Source organism: Pagrus pagrus (assembly GCF_965226575.1).
Source record: "Pagrus pagrus genome assembly, chromosome: 22".
NCBI lineage: Eukaryota > Metazoa > Chordata > Actinopteri > Spariformes > Sparidae > Pagrus > Pagrus pagrus.
The window spans coordinates 5,364,759-5,382,246 of record NC_140204.1 but is presented as its reverse complement, the minus strand read 5'-3'; the positions used below and the strand labels follow the sequence as shown (position 1 = coordinate 5,382,246).

The window sequence follows — 17,488 nt, the reverse complement described above, 5'->3', positions numbered from 1 at the left end:
CCGAAATGATCACTTGAATCAACATCTCTTACAAAAAGGACTGTTGCATTCGACTACATCAGTTAAATAAACTGACTGTCATGAGGAGAACATCAAGTCACACACAACTGCAAAAATGTCAAGAAAAACACAATAAAGTCCAAGATTTATTTCCATTTAAAGGTCCAGTTCCTAAGAAAGTTGATTTTTTAGTCTCAGTCCTGTCAGATGCTTTGGGATTGTAGTCCATCCCAAAAACTCAAGTTGGGAATGAGACTCAGAAATCAACTTTCTTACAACCTCGACCTTTAAAATAAAGAAAGCAAAGATACGGGGGAGGAATGAAGTCAAACATCCAATAAAGTTACATTTGCTGATATGGTACGATGTCACACTTTTAAAGTTTCCCATTAGCTACAACTTGTCCTTCTTTTCAAATGTGTGCTGGTTACTTCTCTCAATATCTTTTTGCAATGAAAAAAGAGCAATTCCAACACACACTTGACACTTCACCTTCGCATTGACTGATTTATTAAAAAAGACCTTCCTGAAGATGATACCTGTCTTCTCACAACTCGAGGAAGGTCTCTGAGACCAAAGTGTCGACCTTTTTCAATAAATCAATCGATGCGAAGGTGAAAAGGTTTGTGCGGGAAATTGCTCCTTTGCTTTGGAAATGTGATTTTTATGAGGATTTCAGTCGCTGCAACACAAAAAGACTCAAAGAACAGATACTGATGTTGGTTCTGCAAGCAAAAGTCTGCCAGACAGTTGGTTCAACACTCTTATCTGGTTTCAAAACTCTGAATACAGCCAGAAAAGTTTGTTAAATACAAGTTGTAAAACAGATAAATGATCATAAACTTATTGCTGCTTCACAACAGCTCGCCCCCATTCAGAACCTCATTTGCGTTTTGGCTGATTTAGTGCTTTCATAACTTATTGTCACGAAAACTGAAATTGAAATGTCAGTAAATCAATTTCATGTGTCCTCTGGACGTGTTGACGAACTCGTCCATATAGTTTGAGGATAATCAGTACCAGCAGGTGTGAATGTGACATTTTCCAGCTAATCTCACAACGCTCACATCTGAAGGAATGTAACAGTAAAATGAGAAGCAGGAGGGATTACACACTTTATTCTAAAAAAAAGTGTCATTTTCTTCTATTCTGCCAGCAGCATCCCTCTGTCAGGAGTCAGAAGTGAGTATTTGACCTTTAATAATCTGGCAGGAATGTAACGTGTCCGGGCGTATAGAAAATGTCAAATAAAGGTTTAAAGTCAAAGCTTTTTGTGCAGCCTCAGGCCTTGGGTAGGATTGGATAGACAGGCAGGGAGGAAGGCAACATATCCATCCGCGCGTGAGAGGTCCTAACATCACCAAATTCTTTTTATACGAGCAGAAATTAAAACAGGAGACGCGAATTGTTGTCTGGAGTCACTTTTACGCACGCCCATGTGCAGATTTTAATGCGCGAACCGGCCAGAAAATGTACTTTAGATGACTTGTGTGTGCTGCTGTAGGTGCATGGGGGCGATATCAGTGCGCCATGGGTGTTGGGAAGTAGATCCGGCTGGGGCAGGTTTGCAAGTCGAGGAGAGAAAAAGTTAGAGAGGGGGACTGCAGAGGCGCACGGTGCCAGAGCCAGGTCCACTAGGAGCCTCTGCAAGCGCAACACGCCGAGGAGGGAGAAGAAGGGAGAAGAAGACTTTCTAGTTATTTCTATTCCGCTGAGTGTGCACGGGGGGGGACAGCAGCGCTATGACATGCGAGTAGAGAGCCGTAGAGTTTGAGTGTTAACGCAGGCGGATCCTTGTTTTATTCCCCCCAAGATGAATCAAGACGTGAAGAGCCTGCGACAGCTCGCCGCGCCGCTGCTCTTCTTCCTCGCCCTGTGCGTCGCGGTGCAGCGATCCGAGTCTATGGTAAGTGCGTTTTCCACTTCTCCCTCTTCTCCTCCTTTTTGTTTCTCCTTTGCACAGATTTATTTAAAAAAGCTTTTGGCTGATTTCACCCCGCAAGATGAAGAAGCGGAGGGAGAGAGAGGGAGAGCTGCTGCTCTCAGTCAGCCGGCGCCGGGACACCACCGGCTCTCCCAGCAAAAGGTTTATAAATAGAGAGGGCGCGTTAAACAAGTGCCTCTAATAATAATCCGCACCTTATTCTCCTTTTTGTTGCATTTTGGAAGAATAACCACACAGTCAGGTTAGTTAAACACCTCTCTGGGCAGCTTTTTATGGCACTTTTTTTTTTTTTCCTCCACCGTCGAGGACTCTTTGTAGTTTTCTGGCGGACGGAGTTTCTCTCCGGCTCCCCTGCGCATCACGTTTCTTCCTCCCTGTGCTCCCCGCGACAACCTGTAGCAACACGCCAGCCCAGTCCATCCCGATCCTGCATGCGTCTTTATCACGTCAGGAGACATTTCAGACATATTTTTCAGAAGAAGAAGAACAACATAAACCGCAATATTCCTGGTAAAGCGCGTCCTTATCCGAGACATGTGGTGCGTAATTTAGTTTGGTGACAGGGAATGTGTGTTTTTTTCTTCTCTTCAGCAGCTTTTATCTGCCCTGCAGGTGTGTTATATGTTGACAGCACCTGGTTCCTCCTGCACAGATGAATAAATCCATCTTTACTGGATGATTTTTGCTTGATTCGTGTGAGAAAACGTGACTTTAGTGGCTTTTTTTAATCAGCTGTGAGGGTGAAACTCGTCTTTGCACTTGTGCAGACATCCAGGAGGTGTGTGTGTTCGTGTCTGTGGGCGCGCGCGCGTGTGTGTGTTTGCGCATACTTCACATTTGTTTGACTTATCTCATCCCAGCTGCGCCTCTTCGCTTAACTCGAACATCTTTGACATCCCTGAATCACCAGAGACACAAATCAGAAGAAGAGTCTCAGTCTGACTTTCTGCTCATGTAATATTCCAGCAGGCTGCGTTAATGTATGTGATGAATATTCACGCCTCATTAATAATTCATGAGCTTGATTCCACAGCGGCTCCGCCCACACACCAGGCGTGTCCAATCAGGGCCTCATCATCAGGATGAGCAGAAAACTCTCACATGTCTCCGACTTTAAAGACATTTAGAGGCACAAACAGAGCAGGAAGTGAGTTTTTAAGGCCAGTGAACTGACGTAAAGTCACTTAAAGTAAGTTTAGGTTGAGGTCAGAGCGTCGGCTCACAGTTTATAGAGATCAGCTTTGGATAAATAACAAGCCAGGTGGCTTCTTCTGCTGAGTTTATGCATCTTGGCTGCAAAATATGCAGCTGAATGTGAACTTTGAGACCTTCTTGTGCTTACAAGTGGCATTTTAGACATTTATTTACACGCGTGAAGAATAAAAAAGCAAACATTTACACCTCCTAAAAGATTAAAGAGGCTCTTTTAGTAGAATATTTACAATAGTTTCGATCTCAGTCATTATTTAAAGGAACAGTTCATCCAAAAAATGAAAAATTCAGTAATCATCTACTCACTCGCATCCCAGAAAATGCAAAAGTCAGGTAGTTTTGCAGTCTGCAAAACAGTTCTGGAGCTTCACAGTGAAACAGCGTTGCAGCGTTCTCCTAAACAACTGAAGTAGATGGGGACTGGTTTTAAAATGGTTAAAAACAGGCAAAAAATGGCTCCATACAGCTTCACAGAGAGCCCAGATTTATTATAAAAGTAGGTATTTACGCCCTCAATGCTAACACTGTTAGCTTAGCAGCTGCAGGGAAGATTCCAGCTTCAAAAAAGGGCGTAAATAACGTCTTTTCAAATCAATTTGAGATCTTGCGGCTGTATGGAGCCACTTTATGTTTCTTTGTAACAAGTCCCCATCTACTTCAGTTGTTTAGGAGGAAGCGTGACGCTGTTTTGCTGCGAAACTTCATCCATCGACACGAGAGCGAGCAGATAATGACTGGATGTTTTATTTATTTGTGTGAACTGTTCCTTTAATGACTTTTCATTCACAGGTAAAAGCGAGATAAGACAAAATTATGAAGGCGTACTGCTGTGTGCTGTTATGTGGCTGTTATTGTTGCCATGGCGATGTCAAAGGGGTTGGAGGGTGGTGGTGGTGGTGGGGGGGGGGGGGGGGGGGGGGGGGGGTTCAATTTTGTCAGAGAGGAATGTGGCGGACCCCACCCCTCCTGGAGAGGATGAGGATGAGGATGAGGGAGGAAGCTCTGAGGTTCATAAAAGACATTCTTGACCTTGGGGACAGAGGAGCTTTAGTGATGATGATGATGAAGAGAGGAAGATGTGGACGAAAAGGGAGGTAGATGCAGGTGTGGTCGTCCTTATCTCCCTCTCTCTCTCTCTCTCTCTCTCTCTCACACACACACACACACACACACACACACACACACACACACACACACACTGTTATGTCTGCCCTGTAGTGCTCTCACTGAGGCCCCCTAGTGGCGTCGGTGTGTTTGACACCAAACCACCAAATACTTCCTCTGATTTCAGCTCGTCTTCATCATCACCGCTCTCTAGAAACCTTGTATCTCCAAACACGCTGACGCTTTAAATATAAATGAAGCATAAAACATTTAATTTATGGCATTTTTGTGTCAAAATGTCGCACAAAAACCCTTAAAAATCCACGTAATGACTTCATAAACACATTTTATCTATCTTAAAAAAGCCATTTTTGTGTATGAGGTTGTGTAAAGTTGAGATTTGGAGATACATGGTTTTTATAGGACAGTGAGAGGATTACACACACACACACACACACACACACACACACACTGAATCTCATTTAGTTTGTGATCATTAACTTGTTATAAATAGAGCGTCTCAAACATCACTGTGTCATAGTTATGTGGTCGTGTGTGTGTGTTAGTATGCATGTGTGTTTGTGTGTGTGTGTGTGCAGTTTTAATCCTCGCCCCAGATATGAATCTCTCTTCAGCCAGGTGAGGGAGTTCAGCTGTAATGTATACCTGGAGGTCTTCCTTTGAACCCGTCATGCTGCGCAAACCGCAAACACACACACTTAATTTGATGCAAGCTTTTCCTGCGCACGCACACACACACACACACACACACACACACACACACACACACACACACGCACGGTTGCACAGCCACCCACAGCCTCACGGGTTCCCTAACCTTTCACCTGACCCACATGTGTGTGAGAGGGAGGCTGTTAGCCATAACATCCTCAGATTGTGCAGATAAATCTGCGCTCTGTTAGCTAAACACATCGTTCAGTGACAGACTGAGACGAGGTCGTTCTCCAGAGAAATCCTTCGCTGTTTTATTCTCATCTTTGTCTCCAGTTTTTCTTCTCTTTCCTCTTCACCCGTCTGTTGATCTCGCTTCGTTTCCCTGAGTGCAAAAACACAAAAAAAGGGAACTAAGGTGTCCCACCTGGAATTTGAAAGATTGGATGTAAATTAGGGAGATTTATGTGCAGTTTGGGTTGAATTATAAAAGCTGTTTCCCAGTTTAAGCTTCACTGCAGGTTCATACTGAAAAATAATCCAATTTGGACCCAATTTAGTTTAAAAATCCAGCCTCAGTCTCCATAAATCGCCAAAGACTGTGTCCCAGGTTTGATTCAAGCCTGTGGCCCTTTGCTGCATGTCGTCTCTTAGCCTGTCCTGTCGAATGAAGCCATGAATGCCAAGAAAGGTTGATTTAGTTGATTGTTTAAAATTAATCAGTAATGTTTCATTCACAAATAACAATCATTTGCTTGTTCTAGCATCTCAAATGTGAGGATTTGCACCTTTTCTTTGTCTTATGTGACAATAAACCTGAACATCTCTTGGTAATTTATGAGTTAGTAGGAGAAGAGACAGGTACAGATAACGATGTCTGATCAGTTGTCTCTGTAGAGAGCACAGTGCTGGACGTCAGCTTTAATTAATTGCTTTTGTTGTGAATCAATTAATCAGTTTATGTCATTTTTTAAAGAAACAGTAAAAAGTCTGTGATTTCAGCGTCTTTAATATGAATAGTTTCTGGTTTCTTTCCTCCTCTATGACAGTAAATGGAGTATTTTTGGCTTTTTCACCATTTTCTGACATTTTATAGACCAATCAATCAATTGATTAATAAAGAAAATAAAAGTTATTGTTACTTGAAGCCTCCTGGAGCTTGTTAGCAGCACTACTCAGGATACAGCTGCCCTACAGTCTAAATAAAGGGGGGAAAACACCCATATGTTCTTGGCGCTACCAGCAGAAGGTTTTCCTGATCGTCGTTTACTCTGATTTATTATGTATCCAGATTACCAGTAAGTTTGTGTATCAACTAACTTAACTTAAACTGTTTATCACAGTAGTTTATCCATAAATGGATGTTTATTTCACACGATTTCTTCAAGTTCGAGGCTGTTTGTGGTCATTTTAAGCCTAAAAACAAACCTCAACCCCTATGAGAGCTTGTGAAGAGACTGAAAACAGACTACATCCACCTCCTTCAGTATCTCCCGCCTCCCTCCTCCTCTCTTCTCTCCCCCATCCCTCCCTCCTATTGTGTCTGCTCTCCAAGGCAAATTCCACCTTTATCTCACCTGCTCTGAGAGCAGGGCTCCTTAAACAGGCCGCCGAGTGGGCAAAAACACGTGTGCACAAGCAGGTACATCATATTCACTCCTTCATGCTGCAGCTACTCAGGCTAAAGGAAGGTATGTGTGCTGTGTGTGTGTGTACATAATGTGTGGGTGTGTGTGTGTTTCCTGGTTGAAGTCACACTGTGGTGTCAATGAGCCGAAGATGCCGTCAGGATTAACAGGTGGACAAAAGTCAGTGAGAGCTAACGCCAAATGTTTAGACAGCTAATTACCTTCACACTCCTCCTCCTCCTCCTCCTCGTCTTCATCCACCTTCTCACTCACTCTCTCCTTCAGGAGTAGCAAGACTTTGGAGTAGTAGTTTGTGGTTTTAGAAGTAGTAACTGCAGTAGTTTCAGTCGCAGCAGGAGTATTTGTAGTAGTAGAATGAGTAACAGCAGTAGTAAGAGTTGCAGGGCTAGCAGTAGTAGAAGTACCAGCAGCATTAGCAGTAACAGCAGTAGCAGTATTTATAGTTGCACTAGTAGTATTATTAGTTTTTAGTTGTAAAGTTATTTCAGTACAAGTTGTAGTAGTGTTAGTAGTAATAGCAGTAGTCTCAATCACAGAGTAGCAGTAGTAGTACCGGCAACAGCAGTATTTATAACAGTAGCAGTTGTAGTATTGGTAGTGGCGGTGATAAAAGCAGGAATAGTATTGGTTTCAGTACAAGTTGTAGTAGTAGCAGTAGTCACGCTAGTAGTTTGGTAGTAGTATCAGCAGCAACAGCAGTAATAGTAGTAGTAGTAGTAGTAGTATTTTCAGTAGTTTCAGTAGTTGTTGTTTAATAGCAGTAGTTTAAATAGAACATCAACAGTAAATGTAGCACTAGAAGTACTTGTAGTGATAGTAGAACCAATAGTCCCAGAAATAGTAGTAGTGGGAGTTGAAGTTGAAGTACCAGTCATGCTAGAATTAGCATCATAGCATTAGTAGCTGAAGCTGTAGAAGTAACAGTAATAATAATAATATGATCCTCAACCCGGCTTGGTTTCCCTTTGCTTTGGGTCATAATCTCATTTAATCTCTTTGCACAAGGTTTCGTCTCCTGTCACTTACACTCGAACCCCATCATCACCCCTCCTCCTCCCCTGTTGAGCGTTAAGAGGAGGGTAAACAGGGTGTGTTTGTTCGAGACTTCTTTATTTACTCCATCCTTCACTGTTTGGTTTAAGGCTTTAAAGGTCAGCATCTCTTTTTCCACCTCTCCCATCATCCATCCATCCGTCCATCCGTCCATCTTTCTTATTATATTCTCTCCAGACCACCATGCAGTCTAAACCTATTTTTACTCGTTAATGACCCCCTAAAGCAGCTCATAGTCGTTGCTATTCAGGGCTCCCCCCACATGACAACAGCTCTGTGTGCTTCATGTGACAGACTTTAAGTTTCTTGGGATCTCTTTGGGGTTATAAAAGTCAGGAATCTCAGATCTGGAGGGTTAAACAGCAGCGACTTAAAGGTCTGAGAGGAACTTCCTTTGAAGAGAAGTGAGACTATCCAGATTAAAGCAGAGCTCTTTGTGGATTTGGCCTCAATTAGGTTACAGATTAAAGTTAAAGAGCCTTTGTTGGAACCTTTGAATGTATAGCACACATAACTGACCCTTTAAGTCCTGCTAACTGTAAGCTAGTTAGCTCAGTTAGCCATGTAGCTAGCAGTCAGGAGTGGGAGCTTGGAGCACCAGGGACCATCCTTGGTACACGTGTGAGGACACAGCCTTCTTTGCACATGGGTGAGGACTCAGCCTCTGTACATGGGCGAGGACACAGCCTCTGTACATGGGCGAGGACTCAGCCTCTGTACATGGGCGAGGACACAGCCTCTGTACATGGGCGAGGACTCATCCTCTGTACATGGGCGAGGACTCAGCCTCCTCTGTACATGGGCGAGGACACAGCCTCTGTACATGGGCGAGGACTCAGCCTCTGTACATGGGCGAGGACACAGCCTCTGTACATGGGCGAGGACTCATCCTCTGTACATGGGCGAGGACTCAGCCTCCTCTGTACATGGGCGAGGTCACACCTCTGTACATGGGCGAGGACTCAGCCTCTGTACATGGGCGAGGACACAGCCTCTGTACATGGGCGACGACTCAGCCTCTGTACATGGGCGAGGACACAGCCTCCTCTGTACATGGGCGAGGCCTCAGCCTCCTCTGTACATGGGCGAGGACTCAGCCTCCTCTGTACATGGGCGAGGACACAGCCTCCTCTGTACATGGGCGAGGACTCAGCCTCTGTACATGGGCGAGGACACAGCCTCCTCTGTACATGGGCGAGGCCTCAGCCTCCTCTGTACATGGGCGAGGACACAGCCTCCTCTGTACATGGGCGAGGACTCAGCCTCCTCTGTACATGGGCGAGGACACAGCCTCCTCTGTACATGGGCGAGGACTCAGCCTCTGTACATGGGCGAGGACACAGCCTCCTCTGTACATGGGCGAGGCCTCAGCCTCCTCTGTACATGGGCGAGGACTCAGCCTCCTCTGTACATGGGCGAGGCCTCAGCCTCCTCTGTACATGGGCGAGGCCTCAGCCTCCTCTGTACATGGGCGAGGACTCAGCCTCCTCTGTACATGGGCAAGGACACAGCCTCCTCTGTACATGGGCGAGGACTCAGCCTCTGTACATGGGCGAGGACACAGCCTCCTCTGTACATGGGCGAGGACACAACCTCCTCTGTACATGGGCGAAGACACAGCCTCCTCTGTACATGGGCGAGGACACAGCAGTATGTAATCCAAACCTGCTCTTATGGCCATCGATAGTAAGTTTAACTACTTTTGGCTCTTGTTAAACTTGTGGTTGGATAAATAAACAAACATGTCCTAGGCTGTGAGTAAGCTGCTGCACACATACGGGCGTCTGTATCTTAGTCTGAATCTGCTACATCTTCTTGTCTGAGTCTTAGTCCATGACAATTTTAGATCTTTTCACGCTCAGAGGAGTGTTTTTCTTTTACTTTAAACCAGCTGAGAGAGATTTACGTGGGACTGAATGTCTTTTGGTTCTGGGATCAGCTCTGTGGTGGCGACCCAGACCTGGAATTTCTGCCGTTTCACAATGTGTTTTTCGTGTTTTGTCTTCTTTTTGAGCCAACTTTTATATTGTTTTCATGTGCTGATGGAGAAGTCAGACGTCTGGAGTTTCAACTTTTAACATTAGTTACTGTTGATAATCTGAACCGGAAGATGAAGCTGTGCGAGTAGAAGAATCATTTCATTGATGGAGATGTTTCCAACCGCATGAATAACTTGTGTGTGAGATATTCAAGCCTCAACTTGTGATCAAATGTTTCCTTTGAGGAGCTTTATCTGAATTTCTCTTGTACCGTTTCTGTGTGTTTGTGTGTGGCTCCGATCCAACGGGCTACCTGACAAGTCCACCTACACAGAGCAAGTCACAAGACATGCCGTCCTCTTCACCTCCCTCCCTTTCTTCTTGTGTTTTCCTGACCTCCTTTTTTTCTGAAAGAACATCATCCCTTTCATCCTTTTTTTCCTCTTCATCATGCTTCCCCTTTTTCCTCATAAAACCTGTGAAAGAAGCAAAATTAAAACTCTCGAAAAACGAAGTAAATACAGGAGATGGAGATTGAACAGCGTTACATATTTCTCCTCTGAACGAGAGCATTTATTGTTTTGCATTCTTTCTTTCTGCAGAAGAAAAGGGAGGTTTAATCTGTCTGAGATCAGCGGGCAACCTTGATCTACAGATGTCTACCTCTTTCCCTCTAACCTCTTTAAACTACAGGCTCAGTGTACAGTATGTATTGTACGCATCCTCTCCCTGTCTACCGCCACTTCTCGTGTCTTTCTCTCTGCGTCTGAATTTGTCTTTAAAAATTGGAAGCTGAACGTAAAACACAAACTGAACTGTTGTTTCCAGTCTGTTGTTTAATCTGCCACTTTTCACGATAAAATGATCAGTCTTCAGATTATAAAATGTCCAAAAGTTAGCACAAAGTTACCATTGTGCTTTCAAGGTGGCGGTTTCTTATTTACCTGACAACGCTTTGAATGCAACACAAAGGCTTTTTTGTTACTTTCCAGCTGGCAAACATTCACTCAGTTTACATTAACTGCAAATGTAACGTCTTCATATTACTTCTATTGTCCGACCAACAGTCCAAACCCAAAGATTATTCATTTGCTTTCATTGAAAGTAGCAAATCCTCAAGTTTAAGAAGCAAATGTTCGACTGAAATGATTCATCGATTGTCAAAACAATCGTCACGTGCTCCGTTGAATGCTGGTGTCGATAGCTGGTGAACATACTGGAGCGTTTAGCAGCTAAAGAGCCGAGTACTGGCTCTGATGTTGTTGTTAGCAGTGCTGCAGGCCTACTTCCATCTGCCATGAGATAAAGAGGTCATAATTCTTGGAGCCACAAGAGGCTCTTGGTGGAAAAAATGTAAACATACCTCAATTGTTTTTAGGCAAGGAGGAGGAAAGGTCTGGACGAGTATATAAAAAGTGATGTGTGTAACTGTATACGCTGAAATATGTAAAGAAAGTGAAACACAAAGACACACTCGCTCATACCATTTGTCCCACGAGGCGTTCGGGGAAACACTGTTTCCTCCCTTGCTAGTGTGATGAAAGAAACAGGTGGAAGAGAAAGCATTAGAAGAAGTGAGGGAACAGAGAAGAAGAGAGAACCAGACGCCCTCCCACGCTACGAAAAGGTCGATTCAGCCACAAACGAGGCTCATTTGTGTGTTCGGTTGCGCCAAGCGACGCAGTCAAAACAGCTTTCTGCCGCTCTGAAGCAGCTCCGATGACGTCACTCTGAGCGCCCACAGACGACACGTTAAGCACACTAAGCTGTGTGTGTGTGTGTGTGTGTGTGTGTGTGTGTGTGTTACAGCAGCATGAGTGTATGTGTGTGTGTGTTATCGCTCCTCGCCATCGGTCGCTCTCAGGCAAACATGGGATTGTGGTGGCTCATGTGAGATGAACAGATAGAAGGTTGGGTGGAAAAGATGGAGGACGGTGCAAGAAGGAGGATGAGGAAGTCTTATTTCACGACTTGAACTTAGCTCTTCCTGTTTATGTTTCAAATTAAAAGCCCTTTTACTACCATAACATAAACAATTGTATCATTTTTCAAGCAAAAATGTCAAACGTTTGGTGGTTACAGCTTCTTAAATGTGAAGATTTGCTGCTTTTCTTTGTCATTTATGACAGCAAATAAAGAGTGTTTGTGTTTTGGGGCTGTTGGTTGGACAAAATAAGAAACTGTACGACTCACTAACTCAGTCAAATGGTTTTAGTGCCTAAATTTTAACTGTATTGACTGATTTTTCTATGACTTGGCGGCAGCAGAACAAGCTGTAAGCACAAAATCATATCCAAAAAATCAGCTTTCATTAAGACTTGTGTGTTTGTTGCCACTTGATACATATACGGCTTAAAATGTATCTACTTTTTGCTCTGTTTTTGGTCTCCTCCAACCCCAAAGAAAAATATCCAGCTCTTTAGCTGCTAAACGCTGCACTTCGTTCCCCAGCTTGATGCTAACTTCATCAGGTTGTCATCTTCGGCTGGAAATGAGGAGGATAAGCGCAGCGGAAGTAAATTTGGGGTCCTTTTAAAACCAAAACAAGAGCTGAAAGATGATAAAAATGCTCAGTGGAGCGGAAGTGTTGCCTGATGATCCTCTGGCCACTTAGCTCCACGGCTAATGAAGCTAACTAGTCACTACTTACATAACTTACATCCTTTATTTCTGACTCGTTCTGTGTTTCCTCCTCCCTCTTCATCAGATCAGACTCCGGTCAAACCCTAATAACTTGTACTGTACATACAGAAGTCACAAATACTGTTTGGACTTTACACTAAGCCGCACACCGCTGCGTTTCAGTGTGTGTGTGTGTGTGTGTGTGTGTGTGTGTGTGTGTGTGATGCTCAGGTGGAGCCCGGTCGTAGTTAATCCCAGGTCAGTGTGCCGCCTGGTATGCAGCTAAGCCTTTAGCATGCAGTCGGAGGATAATGTTCAGCGGCGTAGAGCGAGCTGCATGTTTCTGTCGGGGCATTTTTCACATTGTTGAGTGACAGAGGGAGGCAGGAGGCGAAGTCACAGGAATCAATTCATGTTTATTTATTAGTTGTTGTTCTTCTATCTTTTATTTTGAAGTTTTTTGGGAGTTTTTGGGGACAGCTGGAGCATTTCTGACGTACTTGTTGGTGTCTTCTTTCATTTCGAAAGACTTTGCGACTTGTTTTCTTTCTGTTTGTTGATGTAGACGCACAGATTGGTGACAAATTAAGGAAAAATCGCCATTAAGTGTCTTTATTAAAGCTTCCAGAACAGCTTCAGTGCTTGTCGTCATAGACTCTCAGGACTTTTCATTTAATTTGACACCTGTTTGCGCCAATTTGTGGTAGAAGTGTGATTAATGGCGAGCTTTTAATTTGAAATAGTGTTTTCCTTCGCTCTTATTGTTTGTTGAACTTCCTTTATTGTCTTTTGTCCGACTTCTATTTTTTACAAAACAATCTTGAATGTTTTTCAGATGATGTCCTCAGATATGAGTGTGTGTTGTGTGTGTGTGTGTGTGTGTGTGTGTGTGTGTGTGTGTGTGTGTGTGTGTGTGTGTGTGTGTATTGGCAATACAGAATGAAATTCAAAGTATGAAGACTAGAGACATACCTTCATTTATTTATTCATTTAATTATTTTCCCGCTTGTGAGAGAGAGAGTGTGTGTTTGTGTGTGTGTGTGTGTGTGTGTGTGTGTGTGTGTGTGTGTATGTGTGGGTGCACATGTGTGTGTTTGTGCGTGTCAACACTGAATGCACGGCATTCCTCGTGGCCTCTACACAAACAGACCCCCGCCGACAAGATCGACGGGAAATATCAGACATCTGTCACAGCACAGAGAGGGAGAAGAAGAAGAGGAAGGAGTGGAGAGGCTGAGGAGAATGTACTCCAGTAGATCTTTACTCGAGTATTTCTACTCCTTACTCATTGAGGAACTGGTGGGCTTTGGGATTTGCTTTTAAAATGTTGTTTTATGCAAGAAAAAGAGGATTAAATATGACTTTATTTGTTGCCGTGGGCTAAAACACCCTCTAAAAACAGATTAAATTATCTTAAAGGTGCAGTGCCACAAAGCTGGAAGGTGAAATATGTGTATTCGAAACAAATAGAGGCAGAACACCATTAGAGTAACTGCTAACTGCTGCTAATTGTATAGCTTATAGCTCGGTTAGCCGTGTAGCTAGCGGTTTTGGACTGGGCCGGGGCTAGCTGGTTAGCACGCTGACTTCAGTAGATATCTCTGAAGACATCATAACGTAATCTGTTGTTGATCATTTAAATTAATTTTTGAAGGTTTTCAACTAAAATATTTGCGTATTGCCCCTTTAAAATACGTTTTTTTTCTTCTTCCTGAGAGGTAAAGATCAGGATTACGTAAAGATAAAGAAGGCTTTACTAAATGACTGAATATCCACCATTTTAAAGCTAAAAGCTAAGCTAGAGAAGCTAATCTATAACAGCACACAGAGCAGATGTTGTTGAGCATCTCCGGGTTGAAGTCGTCCACGTTTCCCCTCAAAATGTTTCACTTTTTCTCACTTTTTCAGCGCTGAGAAGCTGCACAGTGGATCTTCCTCTGTAACATTAAAGCTACAGCGCTCAGATATGTGTCTGTCCTCATTAGAAAGCAGTTTTAAGTGAGGAGGATATTAAAGAGAAATGTAGGCAGGGCAGCAACCTGCCGCGACCTGCCTCTCCACCAGATCAGATCAGACATTCAGGACACGGGAGAAGCAAGAGAGAGCATGTTGAGAAGCAAACTACAGCAGGAAAAACACAGTCAGCAAATAAAGTGTAAATGTTGCTCATTTATAAACCAAACTGAGGCCGAGTGACACGTCAGTTATCTTGTTTAATCTGTCTGAGCTGGATTTGCAGCAACAGAAGCAGAAAAATTCATCCAGAGTGCTATTATTTATTACTTTCATGTTTTGATTTCTTAAAAAAAGGTATTTTTTAATTGATTTATCAGCTTCTTTATTAATAAATGTCTAAATAATGGAGTCTTTATTGTGGCTGAGGTGCTTCTCATCACTTTACCTCCATGTTTCCTGCTGCCCTCATGTGGTGGAGACGTGTAACTACAGGCGAACAGGTAGAAAGATGGTATGTGCAGAACGCCTCTTGGTTTTAACATAACCATCAGAAAAATATTGGCCAGGTGAGCTCATAGTGGAGAAAGTTAACCACAGCATGGTGAAAAAACTCTCTTATAAGTAAAACATGTCAAACCAGCTACGACGATGATAAATCCAAAGGTTCAGAGGGTTCAGAAGGAAAAAAACAAAACAAAAGTTGTCTCTCGCCAGCGGGCACATTCTCAAACAATGTAATGTTTGCTTCCAAGTTTTGTGGCAAAAGTTTTCCTGTTTCAACATGACAGCGCCGTCTGTGCACAAAGCCCGGTCCATGAAGGGCTGGTGTCGACTCCAACAGCCCTGGGACCCACTGTGGGTCAAATGGGAGTCAATCACAGCATGAAAGTATGTGATTCACATGTGAAAATGTCCTGTTCACATGTAAGATGACTTTATGTTGTTACGGCTCTGCATCATTAACTCTCTCCGTACGATCTGAATCATACGTGACGTCCTCAGATCTGAGCTCAGATCCGTCGTATGTTCCTCCTCTCTGCCGCTCTAGCTCCCTGATACGGTATCAGGACATCCTGCGCTCATCTTGTTTTGTCTACAGCCGAGGCTTCTGGGTAAATATTAAGGTTAGGCTGCAGCTCATCCAAACAGCGATACACCTCTCGCTCGGAGAAGTTTGCTGCTTGCTCGAAGGTTTATACAGATGTGTAAACATCGATATGTTCGAGAGGTAAACAGGAACATTTATTTTCTTGTGATGTGTTCAGGCTCTTCTGGCTGACAGAGACTCTTTGATCTAAACCCTGGATTACAGGGATTCCTTCAAACATAGATTAATTTGTCCTCCAGCAGCGCCTCGCGTCAGGACCACCGGACTGAAACCACGAAACGCTTCAGCCCGGTGATCTTCACACCTCAAGTCCAAAGAAAGAACAACATGTCGGACCACACAGATTTGCGTTTGTTTATTGTGGCTACAGTTTCTGACCGTGACCGTGAACCTGAACGCATCGCGTAGACCAAATCCTACACGATCTTGTTTTAAAGCACATTCAGAAAGTACAGGTATTTTCCACCTTTCACTTCCCCGTCTGCTTCCCCTCCTATAGCTCCCCTCCTACCTGCCTCCTCCCAGTCCGCCCCCAGGCTGCACATATCCAGGTATTCAGCTGGCGAGCTGCCGCTCCCCTCTCTAATTTCTTGTTGCCCGTAGCTACAGCGCCGCGTGCCAAGTGGTGATGTATGTGGAGCGCTGCAGAGGGAGGCAGGCGGGCATGTGTGAACCTGCGGTAGGCAGGGCCGGGGCCAGACCTGGGCCGGGCTGAGCGGGGCTGGGCGAGGCCCGGTTGTCATATTTCTCTCGGGGAAGGAATTCGAGCCGCCGTAGTGAAAAGATTCACGTGGTGAGGACAGTTTCTGGAACAAACCCGGGTAGAAACCGCTGATATGCATTTTTTTGCATTTTCCGCACAGATTTATATTCGATATTGAGAATTATTATGAGTGAATTTGAGCGTAAAATTCAATTTAAATGAGTTGTTTGAACATTTTTATTAGAGCAAAGAGAAGTGAGCAAAGGCACCGACATTTTCAATGATATGTCAGCGAAAAGTGATCAAATTTGCAGCGTTCTGGTGATTAAACTCAGAGATCACAGCTTTAAAGTCCAAATTCTGAGTTAAAAGTCTGAATTCTGAGAGAAATTGTCCCTAATCCTCTTCCGTACCCTTCAGACACACTCTGAATCAATCCACGCAGCTCAAACTCCCAACAGTTCGTCTTGTTTACCTTTCTGGTCCAAACCCGGATGAGCAAACACACTCCTGCGGTGTGAAAACCACAGTTAGAGATAAGATAAGTGGTGACCAGATGCTGTTTTCACTTCTGAATATTAGTGTCCGTGTGCGTGTGTTTACCTCAGCGGACTGTTTAGATGATGAAGTCCCGTCTGGAAGGTCAAGTTGTAGGAACGCCAAACACATCTGAGTGAGAAGAGGCAGATTTTGACCACGTTGAGCTACAAAGTGACTTTTTATTGAAGTTTTTATTGAAAATATGTTAATAAATGTAGAAATAAAGGAGTAAGTGAGCTGCAGGTCTGGAGGGGGTTTGCAGAGATGGTGGTCAGCTGCCTCACAGTGCTCTCCCTGCAGGTACCTCTCAGTGGGAGGTCACAGGGGTCAACATTCATTAGACCAAATGAAAGGAGAAGAGACGAGAGAGGAAAATTGCATTGAGAAGAAAGAGAGAATTCCCGGGAATATCAATGGGATTCCTGGACCGGCGCTGAGGCCCGATGGCATGTGTGTGCCTGCGAGAGTCGGGGGGGTTCTTCCTCTTCCAGAGGCTCACACATGGTCCGGTTCTAGTCCGAGGGAAAATATTTGGTTTGGTCGTCGCTCTCGGGGGCGTCAGCACCTTGAAGTAGTGGAAGTCCAGCGGCGATGAAAAGGGAAGGTCGGTTCTGACGCAGCGTCTCGGAGCCGCTCAGCTGAAGAGGATAAACACTGTAAACACACTGATGCTGAGCAGTGAAATGGTACCAGTACAGTAATGTGATCTGTTGGGGTTTCCTCTTACTGGATCTTTTGTTTGTTAGGCACGAAAACTACTTGGTTATGTTCAGGAAAACATGGCGGTTTGACTTAAATAACTACGTCACTTATGTATCTTCAGTTATGAATGCACGTGACGCAAGCTAACTGTGAAATAACTCCGTTAACCATCTGTTCCCGTTGTTGCTCTTCACACTGCTCTGCCCGACTTCCTCCTTTGCTGCCGTAATAACAGCTACGTCC

General features: G+C 44.1%; 1 protein-coding gene across 1 annotated transcript in view; it reads left to right on the top strand.

Moving 5' to 3' along the window:
- Positions 1–1,610: 1,610 nt before the first annotated feature.
- The window catches only part of col4a5 (collagen, type IV, alpha 5 (Alport syndrome)), a 44,126-nt gene continuing 28,248 nt past the window's right edge, over positions 1,611–17,488 (top strand). The window contains exon 1 of the mRNA XM_084344352.1: positions 1,611–1,906. Coding sequence (XP_084200478.1) covers positions 1,814–1,906 — 93 coding nt within the window. The 5' untranslated portion in view covers positions 1,611–1,813. The remainder of the gene's footprint in view (positions 1,907–17,488) is intronic.